The sequence below is a fragment of the Arvicanthis niloticus genome, chromosome 10 (assembly GCF_011762505.2).
Source record: "Arvicanthis niloticus isolate mArvNil1 chromosome 10, mArvNil1.pat.X, whole genome shotgun sequence".
NCBI lineage: Eukaryota > Metazoa > Chordata > Mammalia > Rodentia > Muridae > Arvicanthis > Arvicanthis niloticus.
The window spans coordinates 24,255,507-24,270,285 of record NC_047667.1 but is presented as its reverse complement, the minus strand read 5'-3'; the positions used below and the strand labels follow the sequence as shown (position 1 = coordinate 24,270,285).

At 50.2% G+C, this 14,779-nt stretch overlaps 1 protein-coding gene across 4 annotated transcripts; it reads right to left on the bottom strand.

The window, feature by feature from the left end:
• Nucleotides 1-2,174: 2,174 nt before the first annotated feature.
• Ptpn7 (protein tyrosine phosphatase non-receptor type 7) lies at nt 2,175-13,953 on the bottom strand. 4 transcript variants are annotated; one of them, XM_076941249.1, is made up of 13 exons: nt 13,711-13,953; nt 13,334-13,507; nt 12,969-13,223; nt 12,215-12,452; nt 11,816-11,989; nt 11,119-11,302; nt 10,828-10,912; nt 9,540-9,616; nt 8,209-8,346; nt 7,794-7,904; nt 6,474-6,628; nt 3,826-3,939; nt 2,175-2,757 (listed from the first exon to the last, which is right to left on the bottom strand). In XM_076941249.1, exons 4-13 carry the CDS (start codon nt 12,244-12,246, stop codon nt 2,664-2,666), a joined length of 1,164 nt encoding a protein of 387 aa, XP_076797364.1. In that variant the 5' UTR covers nt 12,247-12,452; nt 12,969-13,223; nt 13,334-13,507; nt 13,711-13,953; the 3' UTR covers nt 2,175-2,663. The 4 variants fall into 4 exon arrangements, with proteins under 4 accessions (XP_076797364.1, XP_076797366.1, XP_076797365.1 ...); XM_076941251.1 differs by having other exon boundaries at nt 12,269-12,452; nt 12,969-13,507; XM_076941250.1 differs by having other exon boundaries at nt 12,276-12,452; nt 12,969-13,507.
• Nucleotides 13,954-14,779: the final 826 nt, after the last annotated feature.

The following is a 14,779-nucleotide window of genomic DNA, read 5'->3' as shown; positions in this document are numbered from 1 at the left end:
CCACGGCCAGCTGGGTTCCTTCTACAACGAGCCCACCAGTCTCTCGTTGGGGGTCGGTTTTCAAGTGTACTCGCCTGGAGGCTATGATGAACTGTTAACATCAACTGTATGATTTAAACCTACCTAACATCTGGATCAGCCTATTGTTCTGACTTACTAACATGTGTCTAACCTAGGCCCTCTATAGGTTCTTCTCTTGCTCTGAAGGTACATGCTGTAGTCTGGAAATTTTAAATTAAAGTTTACCTACATTTCTGTGTCTTTCCTCCAGATTCATATATTGAAATCCCAATCCTCAAAGTGATGACCATATAAGGTGACTAGGTTATGAGGGTGGAGGCCTCCTAACTAAGATGATATTATATAAGGAGAGAACAAGAGAGGTGCCCAGAGCCCATACTCCTCCCATCTTGAAGCTACAAAGAGAAAGCTGTAATCTATTAGCCAAAAAAGTGATTCCTAACCAGACCCTGAATCTATTAGCACCATGACTGATAGCTTTCCCATCTTTCAAGCCACGAGCAACCAATTTCTGTTGTTTATAAGTTGGTATGTTTATAACATGGTGTGTGGTGCTTTGTCACAACACCCTGAACAAGGTGGTGCCTGTGTCTCACTTCCTACATTGACTATGATTTTATTTTGTATTTTGTCACATGTCCTTAGGAATACTGGAAAAGAGGGGTAAAGAGCCTAGCATCCTGCTCCTGCTCCGGAGAGCCTTACTCTATTGCTAGAGAGAGCCCTAGAGGCCTAAATGATGGAAAGAAGAATTGGTCCGGTGTCCACGAGGTTATTTATTTATTTATTTATTATGCTTTTCCAGAGCCTGTGCCCTCTAGAACAGGGTTGGGGTGACTATATAGGGAGGGCACCCCTAGGGCTGTGCAATTGCTACCTTGCTCCCTTCCAGACAGGCTCCGATCTCCTGGCAGCATCAGGTATTTTAGAAGCCTACCTTGGGCAGCACAGACCTTTTAGGGGACTTAAAGTGGAGGTGCAAGCCACCACCCCAAGACTAAAGGAGCGGCACGCCTACTCAGCTCAGGTAGAGCGTTAAGAATGCTAACCTTAGTTGTAGCATCACATTATTTCTGTTTGTTTGTTTGTTTGTTTAGTTCCTTTTGAGATAGGGGTCTCATATAGCCAAGGATCATCTGGAACTCCTGATTCTCCTGTCTCCGCTGTCCAAGTGCGGGTCATAGGCTTTCGATACTGTGCCCTGAAGCACTGCATGTTCTCCAGAGAGATGCCAGGAAGCAAGAGGGCAGTCACTCCTCCAACTTTGTGGGGTTTTCACAGTGGACTTGTGTCACTCAACACTTCCAGGAGCTGAGGACCAGAAGGAATAGTATTCCACCTTCCTCCCCACAGGCAGCCCAAACAGGATCGAGGAACACTCAGGGTTTGTCTGGTTTTCTGGGGTATACAGTTCATCCCTGAGATAGACTGTGGGTTCCCTGGGAATTGTGCTGAAGAGGCGAGGGTGAGGGCTGAAGGTCTTAGCCCCATGCCTCTTGGGGTGGCGACAGCCCAGCCTGCTTCTAGAACCAGATAAGCAATCTAGGTGCGCTCTGCAAAGAAATTCAAGTCAGGGGAGGTATGGCAGGTAGGTTTTCTTGAACCAGACACAGCTCTTTGTCTCTTCTCTCCTCTTTCTTTGATACTTCACGGGTACCCAGAGGATGCTCTGAAGTCACAGAAGCAAAGCAGAGAGTGCTGGGTTTTCCCCAGATAACAGGAAGAAAGCCATAGAAGCAGAGGCAGCCCCCATCTCCTCCAGAGGGCTCAAGATCCTCTCTCTCTCTCTCTCTCTCTCTCATCTTTCTCTCTCTCTCTCTCTCTCTCTCTCTCTCTGTCTCTCCCTCTCTCTCTCCTGGCTGGCCTGGTACTTAAATGTAGATCTAGCTGGCCTCAAACATGCAGCGATCTTCCTGCTTCTACTCCTGAGTGCTGGGATGACAGGTACATCACACCTGGGCTCTTCCAGTGATCTCAACTCGTAGACTTGGTTACCTTTGCATCTCCTTTTATGGCGTGTGTGGAGGCAGGCCAGTCAAGGCCCTTATTGTCTTCTAGCACTCACGGGTGTGAGGGGTGGGGCAGTCTATGTAGGATAGAGAGCATTTGACAAATGTCAGACCAGGATTTTCTCTGCTCTTGCATCTAGCCTGTGTGTGGGCAAGGCTTTAATGGAAGAGGATCTTGCAATCACCATCTATGCAGCCCCAACAGCAGGACCACATCTGGAATGGTTTTCAGGAACGTTCTGTTTGCTTCTACGATGGCAGCAAAGGACTGACTGTGTCATCGACAAGGAGAGGACCCCACAGAAAGCACTTAGATAAGCCTGTACCCCAGCTGCATTCTCAATCCATTTCAAGGACCAGCTCCTATCTGTAAGTTCAGAGCCACAGGAAGCTCCCCTATAGTCCACTGGGGGCCACTGAAGAAGGCAGAGTCATGGTCAGTGGTGAAGACCTGTGGTCTGGCCCCTGTTGCTTGCTGGGGGCAGTTTCCTGAGGCTGTAAACATTCTCACTTCCAAGGTTCCCTTTCCTGTGCTTATGTAGAAGCTGTGCCAGAGCACACAGCCCACTTCCCCAGACCCACTGTCCCAGGCCTGGGAGGAGGTTGGCTCCTGGGCTGGTGGAGGGGCAGGGGTCAGGGGTTGGGCTCCGGGGGTAGCTGGGCTGCATATAGGGCCAAAGTGTGGTGCAGGAACTGGTACTGTTCTGCCGTCTGGATCATGCCTCCTCTGTAAGCAGAGAGTCAAGAGTCAGAGTCAAGAACACCTCATCCCTTCTCACTGTCCTGCTAGGACTCTCTCCTCCCTGTAGTCACCCTTTCCCTTCCTTCTCCCTTTTACTGCCCTCTGTCAGGACAACCCCAAGGGGGGACGTGCAGCAGGTACTGCCCCATCTTGACTCTTGGTCCCCTGTCTCTTATCCAGCCAGCTCTTGAGCAAAATCAGACCCAAGCTCCACTCCTCCATTTGTCAGTAATCTTAAAAAATTAAAACTGTTAGCCCCACATGTGGGGCTAACACCTGCTGGTCCATTTTTAAAACACTCAAGAAGCGAGAGAACCCATTTCTTCTTCCAGTTGGGAAAAGAGACATTATCTCTATATTGCCACAGGGCAGTGGTGGTGTGAGTTTGAGGTGAGCCTAGCCTACACAATGAGCTCCAGGATAGCCAGGAATACATAGACTCTGACTCAAAAAAAAAAAAAAAAAAAAAAAAAAAAAAAGGGTGTGGGGGGGGGACAGCTACAGAATTATGGTAGAAGCTAGTAGCATACACCCCAGAATCTGAACTGGCTTCTCTGCCTTCAAGCCTAGTGAATACCACATGTTACCAGTAGCTACTTTGTATATAGAACAAGTTGTATCTTTTTTTAAAAAAGAAAAAAAATCAAGACACTCTCCCTCTGTAGCCTCATTGGCCTTGAGCTAACTAAGCAGCTGGGCACAGGCTTTGACCTCACATTCCTCTGCCCCAGCTTCCTGAGTTCTGGGATTACAGACATGCAGCACCAAACTATCCTTGGCTTAAATTGTTCCCTAGTTTTCTCCTGAGTAGAGAATTTGGGGGCCAGGAGAGATTGAAGGAAAATTCAGGATGACATATGTAATTCCAGGCCAAGCTAACATTTCAGACCATCTTTCATGTGGGCTTAATTATTGGCAAAATAGAAAGTTCTTTTGAATAAAACAAGCCCCTTGCTTTCTTCCAGGAGGACGTGCAGGTGATGTGCATAGTATCTCAGAACCACCAATGTCCTTGCTAATTAATGTGGCTGCACCTGCTTCCCATAGACTCACCTGTCTAGGCGAAGCTGGCACACGATGCCCAGAATGTCCACCTCCCCTCGGGTCTTCAGCTGCTGGCAGCCGATGCGGGTAGCGATGAAGCAGCCTGTCCGGCCGATCCCTGCACTGGAAGTAACCAGAGAGAGGTCGGGGAGGTCACAGGAGACCAGGGAATGGGGGAGACAGGTGAGCATGGGAGGTTGGGGCTAGGCTTCAAGTGATGAAAGAAGAAACAGTATTAAAATGCTCTGTTTGTGGGGTGGGACCCTCACATCTCTGATTCCAGCATTCCTGGCATCCCTGCTGAGGCAGAAAATAGCTCGCCCAGGAGAAGTTTGTCAGCCTTGGTTAGCCTCACTTTATGCTTAGCCCAGTTCACCATTAAATTAATTAAAATGGTTTTGTTTGCTTTGAGATAGGATTTCACTATGTAGCCCTGGCTGTCCTGGAACTCACTATGTAGACCAGGCTGACCTTGAACTCAGATCCATTTGCCTCTGCCTCCCAAGTGCTGGAATTAAAGGCTTGCACCACTATGTCTGGTCCTAAGGACTTTAAAAATTAAATTAAAATTTTTTTAAAATAGGTGCTCATGGGCTGAGCTAGCCTGAAACTTGCTATGTAGTCCATTCTGGCCTTGAACTCTGATCCTTCCAACTCCCATGCCCAGATTTTAGCTTCAATTTTTTTTTTTTTTTTTTTTTTTTTTTTTTTTTTTTTTTTTTGAGATAGAGTTTCACTCTAAAGTCCAGTGAAGCCCAAAATTTACTATATAGCCCAAACTCACTGTAATCCTCCTGCTTCAGCCTCCTGAGTCCTGGCTGTCCAGGGCAGCCAGAGTTACAGAAGGGTGTGCCACCATATCAAGTTTTTTGTTTGTTTGTTTGTTTGTTTTTTACATTTTATTCATTTTAATCTCCCTGTGTGTGCATGTGTGCCCATGCATTACTGTACCTATATGAAGCCCAGTAGAGACCTCTCGTGAATCAGTTCTGTCCTTAAACCATGTCGGGCCCAGAGATTGAACTCAGGCCGCCAGGCTTGGCTGTGGGTGCCTTTACTTGGGGAAGCACCTTGGTGACCCCTGATCTTTCTTTCCTTTTTGATAATAGGTTCTAGCCATGTAGCCTGGACTGGAGACTAGCAATCTTACCGCTTAGGTCATGAGTGGACTCAGCTCCAGGGTGCACAGCCATGCCCTAGTCCAGTGCACATTGTGGTGACCATGTCTGTTTACAGCACCCGCCTGTGCACTGGCTGTCTCCCTGAGAGTTCCTTCTCTAACCACAACCTCCTCCCAGCTCCACGTCAGCTTCCACGGATGTTCCAGGGCCTCCGTTTCCTCTTCTCAGCTCCATCATCTTTCTCTCTTCCCCCACACCCCTCCCCTTCTTGCCCTTTCTGGATTTCAGCTTCCCGCTTAGGTCTTACATGTGCCTCCAGTAGGAATTGTATACTGGGGTATGGAAACCACCAATGACTCCCAGCACTTAAATGTGTCTGCGCCTCTGCATGGGTCCACGAATGTCCTGTTTGTGCTGTTTGCTTCTACCTCCTCTTCCTCCTCCTCCTCCTCTTTCTCCTCTCTTTCCCTCTCAACAAAACATCATATAACCCAGGCTGGCCTTGAACTCCCTATGTACCTTAGACTGGCTTTCAGCTTCTGATACTCCCGTCGTTACCTCCCAGGTGCTGGGAATACAGGAGTATGCCACTGTGCTCAGCCCCAGGGATTGCTTTTAAACGGTAAATTTGGGGTGTTGGATTCAGCATCAAGAAAATCCAAAACAAAATGGCAAATCTAAGTGTCTTAGTCAATCCTGCAAGTCCCCTTCATGAAGCCCTTAGATACCTTTCCCATCAGTGTCCCCACATCCAAGTACCACTCACAACAAACTCCACCCACAACAAGCTCCACCCACCCATAAGCTCCACCCACATAAAGCTGCAGACTCCCCCTGACCCTCCTGACAGTGTAGCTTCTTTTGTTGTTTTAAAGTTTATTTCCTGAGCATATAGGGTTCTCTGCGAATGTTTTCTTTTCCCCCAATCCTTGGCTTATTCCCCCTCAGGTATTAGGTGACCTGACCCTGTGGCCTCTGTGATACTCCATCCGGCTCTCACTGCACTGTAGCCTGATTAACTGTTTAATCTGCTGCCTTTTTGACCAGTCTATTAACCTGCGGGGGGAAAAAAACTAAACTGTTTTGTTCACAGTTATCTTCTTAGTATTTAACATTGTGTCTGTTGATAGCAATAATAGGTTTCCAATAAATCCATTACAGTTCATACCTGTAATCTCAAACTGAGAGTGAGAGATTGAGAAGCTGAGGCAGGAGGATTGTGGTGAGTTTGATGCTATCCTTGGTTACAACAAAACAAAAACCAAATAACACAAAAAATCCAGCAAAAACAAAAACAAACCGAAACACTAAACGACCCAAAGTAAACAAAAAAGTTGTCCAGTGGATAAATGGGCTCCCCAACAGTGGGGCCGAGTTTGTCTCATCTCTACCTGACTAGAGCCCACAAACCAGGGCTTTGTCTAGGTAAGAGTTGGGCCTGTCTGGTGTGGTGTTAGACATATGCTTCCACACTAGAGACTTAGCGGGCAGGGAAGGCAAGCACTGGATCTGGGCTGGGACCAGGGAAGGCCCTACCTGCAGTGAACCACTATAGGCCCGGAGTTGGCAGCTGTCTCTGTGGTCTCCACCTCAGCTACCAGGCGCAGCAGGGGCCCGGCTGATTCTGGAGTCTGGTGGTCTGGCCAGGCTGAGAATAGGATGTGCTTCACTGACCGGCATTCCTGTTGGAGCTGGGGTATGAGGAAACAGAGAAGTAGGATGTGGGCGTGGGTGCTAGCATCCATCGATCGATCGATCGACACTGGGCAGGCAGGGGTGATTCTCCCGGCTGCTTTGCTATTCGGCTTCACCCAGGCTCAAGTCTTGGCTGTGCCTCTATCTATTGCGGGACTGTAGATAAGTGCATTAGTCTCATTTTCTTCCCTAGGAAGTGGGCACAATGATATCTTTTTGTTTGCCTCCCAGGATGCTTGGGGAGCGACTAACTGACACAGAAATCATTTGGAAGTGTAAGAATGTGCACCTTAACAGAAAGTCAGTCCTTCCTTTCTTCCTTTCTTCCTTCCTTCCTTCCTTCCTTCCTTCCCTCCCTCCCTCCCTCCCTCCCTCCCTCCCTCCTTTCTTCTTTCCTTCCTTCCTTCCTTAGATAGGAATCTTGCTATGTTGTTCCGGTCAGTTCTCTTCTCCCATCACATGGGTTCTGGGATCGAACTCAGGTCATCAGGCTTGGCAGCAAGTGCCTTTACCCACTGAGCCCTCTCTTTGTCCCCTAGAAAGCGTTTTTAAAGTCCATCCACATGTGCTGGCACGTCTCTTTTGACCTCTCCTGACTCTTCCAGCATTCTCCTGGGTCTCTCTAGTCTCCTGGGGCCTAGCTATCTAACATGGGGAGAGGGTGCTTCCTGATGGTCCCTATTTTGTTAGTTGGTACATTCCTATTTAATTAGAAGTGTCCCTGAAGGTTTTACCCACCTCCTTCTCCCTGTGCGCGTGTCTGTCTGTCTGTCTCTCCCCCATCCCCACCCCCCACGTGCACATGTGCACTCTCTCTCACTCTCTAGTTTTTTTTAGGTTTTCGAGACAAGGTTTCTCTGTGTAGCCCTGGCTGTCCTGGAACTGACTCTGTAGCCCAGGCTACCCTCAAGCTTAGGGGTCCACCTGTCTCTGCCTCCCAAGTGCCAGGATTAAAAGCATGCACCACCATGTCTAGTTTTTTTTCTTTTTTTTTCTTCATTTCTCTTTCTCTCTTTTTAAATGGAACCTCTTTTAAATGTAAGATCAAGGTTTAAATTAGTAAACTTGGTGAATTTAGTAAATTTAGTGACGCTGGAGCCTGAATTTTAGAGAAGCTAGGGTGGCCCAAACCTCCCATTGGTCTGTTCCAAAGGCTGGTACCTGAATGGTGAGTTGCCTCACAGTGTATTCTGGGTGCTCTTTCATGTCCTGGACGCGGAGCTGGAAGGGCCCATAGGCTTCCTCGTCTGTGGGCCAGTAGTGCACACATTTCTAGAAGGGAGGGAGCTAGAAGTCAGAGTGGGAGGGCCCATCAGTGGCACAGGGCTGGGGCAGAGAGGCCTAGCATTCCCTCTTCATATCTCACCCCATGACCCAGGTCAGTGACCAGAGTCTAGCTCTCCCAAGCTTCAAGCGTGTAGCCAGCCCACCCACAGCTTCCCTAGGGTGTACTCCTGAGAGGTGTGGCATAGGGCCTGTCAGGGCTACCAGCTTCCATTGAGTCCTCAGGTCTGCTGCTCGTGGGTGGTGTGACAGAGTAGGGAACAGACCCTATCCGGATGACCCTGCCTTCTACCTCCTTGCCCTCTCGGAGCTGGGTGAGCATGACAATGAGGGATACGTCTTCTTGCCACACCATCTCCCAGAAGTCTGCTACAGTGTTGGGCATGGGGCCCTGAGTGGCAATGTAGACCTTCTCTTTCCCATCATAGCCCTGAGGAGACAAAGCACAGAAGGACGGAGATGCTGTGAACCCACTGTCCACAGGTGCTGCGTCAGGCTTGAGCCAGTGAACATAAACACACACACACACACACACACACACACACACACACATACGCCGGAAGCCACATGCTGGAGGAGGACATGGGACCTACAATGAGGAATACCCCGAGTTTAAGTTCCTGCCCTTCTGTTTCCTAGCTAACTGGTCAGAGGCTCATTTCTGACTCAGTTTCCCTGAGCTGCAGACTGTGCCGAGTAATTGGAATATAATGTGAATTAAAACCAATAAAATGTATTGGCGGTCTCTCACACAGCAGACACCATGTACGTGTTTGTTCCTGTCTGCCATTTCTTCTAGGGCAAGATATGACAGTCCTCAGTATTTGTAAATGAACATTCCACATTTCACGAATTACTTTTATACATTTGGCACCAAAGTCCAGCATCCTCTACCTAGGCTGTTCTCCTCCGTCCCATCATCCTTAGCTTCCATCATCCTTCTATCATCCATGCATCCCACTGTTTGCCTGGTCCCTGCTGGCAGAGGACAGCCTATCTATCTGACTGCCTTGCTCCTCAGCTCCCAGACTGCTGTCCTACCACATGTGACCACAAGGGGGCACTGGTTTTGCATCCACCCACCAAAGAAGGTAAGAAGTTGGGATAGATGGTCCACCTTGCTTTGAGGTTGCTATTAGCTGGATATCAGTGTCTACAAAGGAGGCAGTACTTGGTTGGGGTCGGGTGTGGGGGCAGAGACTGAGTGTGGGAAGGAGATAGAGAAATTCCCACCTGAGATGGCTGTGTACAGCTTGTAGAAGCCTTTAAAAAACTAGTGACTAGGCTCAGCCTTAAGGTCAACTTTCTGCCAAGTTTAGAGGGTTGTCATGGGTAGGAAAACAGGGTAAGTTAAGGCGGATTGGAAATTTTGACATCTTTTCTAGACCGATTTCTTGGGTGTCACTCGGTATGTATCTCTTTCCCAGCTCCTCAAGTCGAGCAGAGGGAGTTAAGGCGGGGGTGGGGGGTAGGGGTGGGGATGGGGTGGGGTGGGGTGGGGTGGGTTGGAGCAAGGGAAGAAGTACAAGCCTTGAGGCCAAGTCACAGGTGGATCATGGAGGGTCTCATGCAGTATTTTCATCTGTAAAGCAGTCTTCCCAGCTGCAGCAGCCAGCCACTTACCCGGATGTAGTTGGCATTGATGTAGTCGCTGTCCTCCTGGCTCTGGGCTCGGCCAAGACAGACACGGCTCTGGGGATCTAGGAAGTGAAGATCAATAAAGGTGAAAGGTCAGAAGGTGGCTAACAAATGGAGATTGTAGCAGAATCAGAGGGGAGCGTGTCCTCACACTGTTCGCAATACTTTGTGGACAGCAGATATAGTCCCTTGTATTATTTTATAGACAGGTAACACAATAGCTATGTATTATAAACTATACTATTTCATGACAATAGGGAGCCATGATGTTTTTTGAGCTAGAAAGTGATGTAATCAAAGCACAAAGATGGACTGAATGATGTTGTGTAGCACAGACCATAGAGCTGCAGACACCAACTGGGATATTATCATGTTCTAGCCTTGAGATTAGCGAGGGCATAAAATGGGAGAGAACTGATAGGAAGAGAGTCTGCAAAGGAAAAATGCCTTTCTGATTACGAATACAAGTGTCAGATGAATACATTGTCTAAGATATCACTCAACCACAAGGGATATTGGCTTTGCTTTCCAGAGGTGTGGGTCCTTCCCCAATCAAACCGGATGGGGGGTGAAGAAGCAGGCTTCCCCTCTTTGATGGCTGTAGAGCTCACTAGAATTAGGCCAAGGCCAAAGGCTATCCAACTCACATTGACAAGCCTTCACAGGACCTGGTCTATTCTAGCAGGCAGTGAGCCTGGAGTCTCAGCTGGGCTGAATTTGGACCACAGTTCTGGAAGCCACTGTACCAGGCCTCAAGCTTGCCTATGAAAAGTTGAAGGTGCTAGGCCTGGGTCTGTGTGTGTGTGTGTGTGTGTGTGTGTGTGTGTGTGTGTGTGTGTTCACAGCTACCACACAGGCATGCAGCCGCAGCAAGCTCTGCAAATGTTGTCTTGCAACCAGGTAATGGCTGTCTATCTAGCTACCAGGGTGTGGTGTTAGTATTTCCCTGTTGAAAGACAGTGTCTCAAGCATTGTTCTTCCTTGGCTTTGGAGAGGTGTTTTTTTTTTTTTTTTGTTTGTTTTGTTTTTGTTTTTTTGCTATTGTTTACTATTTTTGCCAAAGCCTCATACAAACCAAGCTAGCCTAGAACTTGCTATATAGCTAAACCAGCCTTGAGTTCCTCATCCTCTATCCCAACCTCCAAGTGCTAGGATTATTACAGGCATACACCACTATGCCTGGCTTCAAGGTATATATCTTGCCTTATCAAGTTCTTATCAAATTCTTCACCCCCAGGGACACTGTCCCCCTCATCCCCACTGTGCTCCTTACTTGGTAAGATGGTCTTGTATCGGTCTTTGGAGGCATGGCCAGGGATATCCAGGTCTTCGGGGTTGACAAAGTTTGAGGGGATCTTCTGATGGTGGGGGATAAGTGAGTTAATCTCTGGCCCTCCTTCTCAGCCTCCTTTTCTCCCATTCCACCCTCTGCACACACAGGAAGAGCAAGGATGGGGAAAATCTTCTCTCCTGCACCCCAGATTTCTTACCTGAGGATCCCAAGGAGAAGAGAGGCCCAAGGAATCCAGGATGGTCTGATGTGGGAAGGACCCCAGATTCTTACCAAGAATTCCTCCTCTAGCTGCTTGGGGCTGGGAGGCTGGTGTTGTAGAGTCCATCGTGTAAGGGGGTGTCCAGCTGTACGCAGGAAGTGTAGGGTGACCTCCCTGGGTGTGTTCACTGAGCAAATGGGTTCAACGGTGCCCAAAGATCGCACATCCAACATCAGAGCCACACTGGAGCCCCTTCTGCAAGCACAGCCACCCAGTGCCTGGTGAGCACCCCATAGCATCTGCCTTGGTTTCAAGCTCACTGTGGAGTTTGTCTGAGGGGGATATGCTTAGTCTTTCTCTTGACCTAGAGGCTCAGGGCACTTAAGGGTCAGGCCTCTACTGCGTTCCCCTTTTCCCTTATCAGATAAGAACAGAGCAGCCTGCAACCCTTTTGCTCCTTCCTGCTATGTATCTCTCCTAACTCCCAGGCCAGCACACAGGCACCCGACTCCACAGAGTCCCCTAGATTTGTCCCAGAGATTGTTCAAGATCACAATTTGAAACTTAAGAGAGCAGCCCCTCAGTCTGCTTGGTGCCTCGGACATACAAAGGATGGACAAGCAACCTTCAAATGAGCATGATTTGTTTTTGGTTTTGTTTGCTTTTGTTTTTCCAGGCCTTGTGGATTCTGTTGTTAGAGCTGGAAAAGAAGGAAGGGAAGGGAAGGCAACCCAGGCCTAGGAAGACCCTCTCTGTGAAAGCTCTCACCTCTCCTGCAGTCGCACATGCTTCTTGGCCGGAGCTTTGGTGGGTGGAGGCTGAGTCATGTCTGCCCCCAAAGACAAGGTCAGCAGCTGTGCTTTGGAGCGCCCCTCACAGGCCTGGACCATGCTGGGGTAGGTTGCTGGGCCCAAGGAAGGCTCACTTAGCCATGAGGCCTGCCTGAAAGACAAGGTCCCGCAGGCCTCACCAGCTAGAAGAAGGCTGCTAAGCCCAGGCCAGCCATCCCCTCAAGCAAGTGGCCTAACTTTTATCCCGCAGGTACAGCAGCTCTTAGTTGGGACACAGGACAGAGGACATTGGGGTTAGAATAGGAGGAAGATATATAGAGAGTACAGGTATGGGGGAAGATAGGAAGGAATCCGGAAGGAGGAAGAGAGAGGATACCCAGGTCCACAGGGCTCTAAGCTGGGGTCCATATGAGGCCAACAGCCTGCTAACCACACACAAGGAAGGGAGAAAGCACGCAGCTCTCTGAGTCTAGCCAGCAGGCTTCTCTATAATGAGAAACGGAGGCCTCGCGTAGCATTGGAGCCAGTCGGGGATCCAGGCACGCTATGCTTCTGGAAGGGTCTTCTCATTGTCGGCAGTTCTACTCCAAGATCAGTTGTGGCTCATGGGGTCTCTGTCCAGGGCGGTAGGCTAGGGTTGTTTCCTCCCTCCTTCCCATCCCCCAGTCTCCCGCCTCTGTAACCGTCACAGGAAATGGCCTCACCAAGCCCTATAGCGCCAGTGCATGGTGAGGCTACAGCTGGGGGTACAAGAGACGGGGAGCATGAGGTGATGAGGACATCACCTTTTGGGGGCAGTCCCTGTCTCTCAGAGCTAAGTCATGGTAGCCATGGTGGTGGGGTTAGAGCTGTTAACCCACAGGGACAGAGGTTTGGGAACAGTGTGGACCCATGCAGGTATGGCTGGGACAGGACTCGCCCACAACAGGAAGGGGCCTTTAACCTCTCCTCTTTAGGCCCTCTGTGTGGCTTCTTTGCCCTTCAGCCACAGGGACACCAGATATGTCACTTCTCATGCCCTGGCCAGGCATGGGAGCCCCAAACTCATGCTTCTTCATCCCATTTTTGGAGACCACCCCTCCCCCCCATCCCAGGGCCATAGGATGTTTGTACCCATTTCAAGTACTTACTGAAGCAGCTATGTCCCCCAGGCTGCCTCTTGTCAGCTGTCTGTCAGTCCGTCTATCTTTGAGGACTGAGAGGCTTCAGGAAGCCAGCTTCCTCCCTCCCTCCGCCCCTCCTGGCTTCCACCCACGCAGCACACCCAACTGTGGGCTGCCCTTCTGTGCCTGCTGCAAGCTGCCACCAGGGGTCGGGTGCATTCTTCCTGTGCCCTCTATGAGCAAGCTGGTGCTGTCCTGCCGTCCTCGCTGGGTGCCAAAGCTCTGGGGATGGGCAAGGGAGATGAGGCCTTCCCTGACCACCTTCTCCTCCAGGTCCTAGTCATGTGCCCACCCCCACCGTCACCACCTCCTCCTTGATAGCCATGGGGAACCTTCTGTTGCTCTTCTGGTTGTGACTGTGGCTTATTTATACTTCCTGGCTTCTGCCCCTGTAAGCCCTTGTTGCTTCAAAGCCTCGGAATTCATGGCCAAACCCAGGCTTCCAAGCCGAGCAGAGATGTGTCTCAGAGGTGCGGTAGGGGAATGAGGAGGCAGGGGTCCTTGCTCTGTACAGGAAAGAGAGGTCAGGGCTAGGCAAGAAAGGTTCTTTCCAGGCTCCCCAGCCCCTCAGCCTGCAGGCATAGTCTAGTCACCAGAGAACAAATATCAGAGCCAAACTGGAGAAGACTCTGGGGTTGCTTCCATAGCAGCCCCTCAGACTACCCCTCTGGGAGTATCTTAGAGCCCTGTATCTCCTCTGAAGACTTACAGATAGTTGAAGACTGTGGCCCTCACATCAGAGACTTCTTATGTCCTCTTCACCAGGGGCCACTTGGATGCTTGGGGTGTGGGGAGGGAGCAGTCCCCAAGCCTAAGACTCCACAGCCCCCCACCCCTGCCTGGCTTTGGTAAGCCCCTCACTGGCCCTCAGCCCAACTGGTTCGTGGTTCATGCTTGCTTGCAAGAATCCTTCACTCTGTAGTGTTCCCCAAAGCTTGCAAGGGCCCCCAGCACTTGAATTCCACATCCTCTCTCTTCCTCCCACTTCTCCGATTCAACTGTCAAACGGTGACACGGAAAAAGAACTGCTGTGCAGTAAGCACAGGGGTGGCACCTGAGAGGATGGGGGAGGGGCTGCCCTTCTTCTGGCCCATAGGGAGAAGGGCAGGACCAGGATGAGCCTTTGAAGTCAGAGGGCTTGGGGCACTTGTCTTTGTTCTTGGGTGTAAGAAGTCAGAGGGTGGGTCTCCAGGGCCTCTCCATGGCTGTTTGATTCTGGCTTCCTCTTCCCTGTAGCCTGCTCTCTCTGCTCCCCTGTGAGAGATAGGTGGGATTTCCTGGGGAGGAAGTGCAGTAGAGCTGGGAAGTGGTTGGCCCTGGTGACAGAAGCAGGAGCCTGGGAATCCCTGTACACTTGTACACAGGGAAGAGGCTGGGCTCTGCCTGGACCTCCCCACAGGAGAGTCTGCCCTGGCAGATAGTGGAGGGAGTGGGAGCAGAGTGGAAAGAGGGCTACCCGCCCTGGGCCAGCTGTTGATTGCGATCAAGAAAAGGAAGTGAGGATACCACAGGGGCAGGGAGAAGGAAGTAGGGAAAGCCCTCCCCCACAGGTCTGCCCAGCGTCCTCAGTTCACAGTTTTAGCCTGCTGGCTCTGAGGCTCTGAGCACACCTCTTGATCCTCACAGTGAGGGCTCAGTGGGGTTCAAGAAGTTGGAAGTTGAGCTCTTGGGTAAAGAGCAAAGGAAGCTGGGAGATGGGGAAGGAAGTTGGTGGGGCGAGGGTCAATCTAGGCATGAAACAAGGCCCTGAGGGTCTCTCTCTCCTGGTCTCTGGGTGG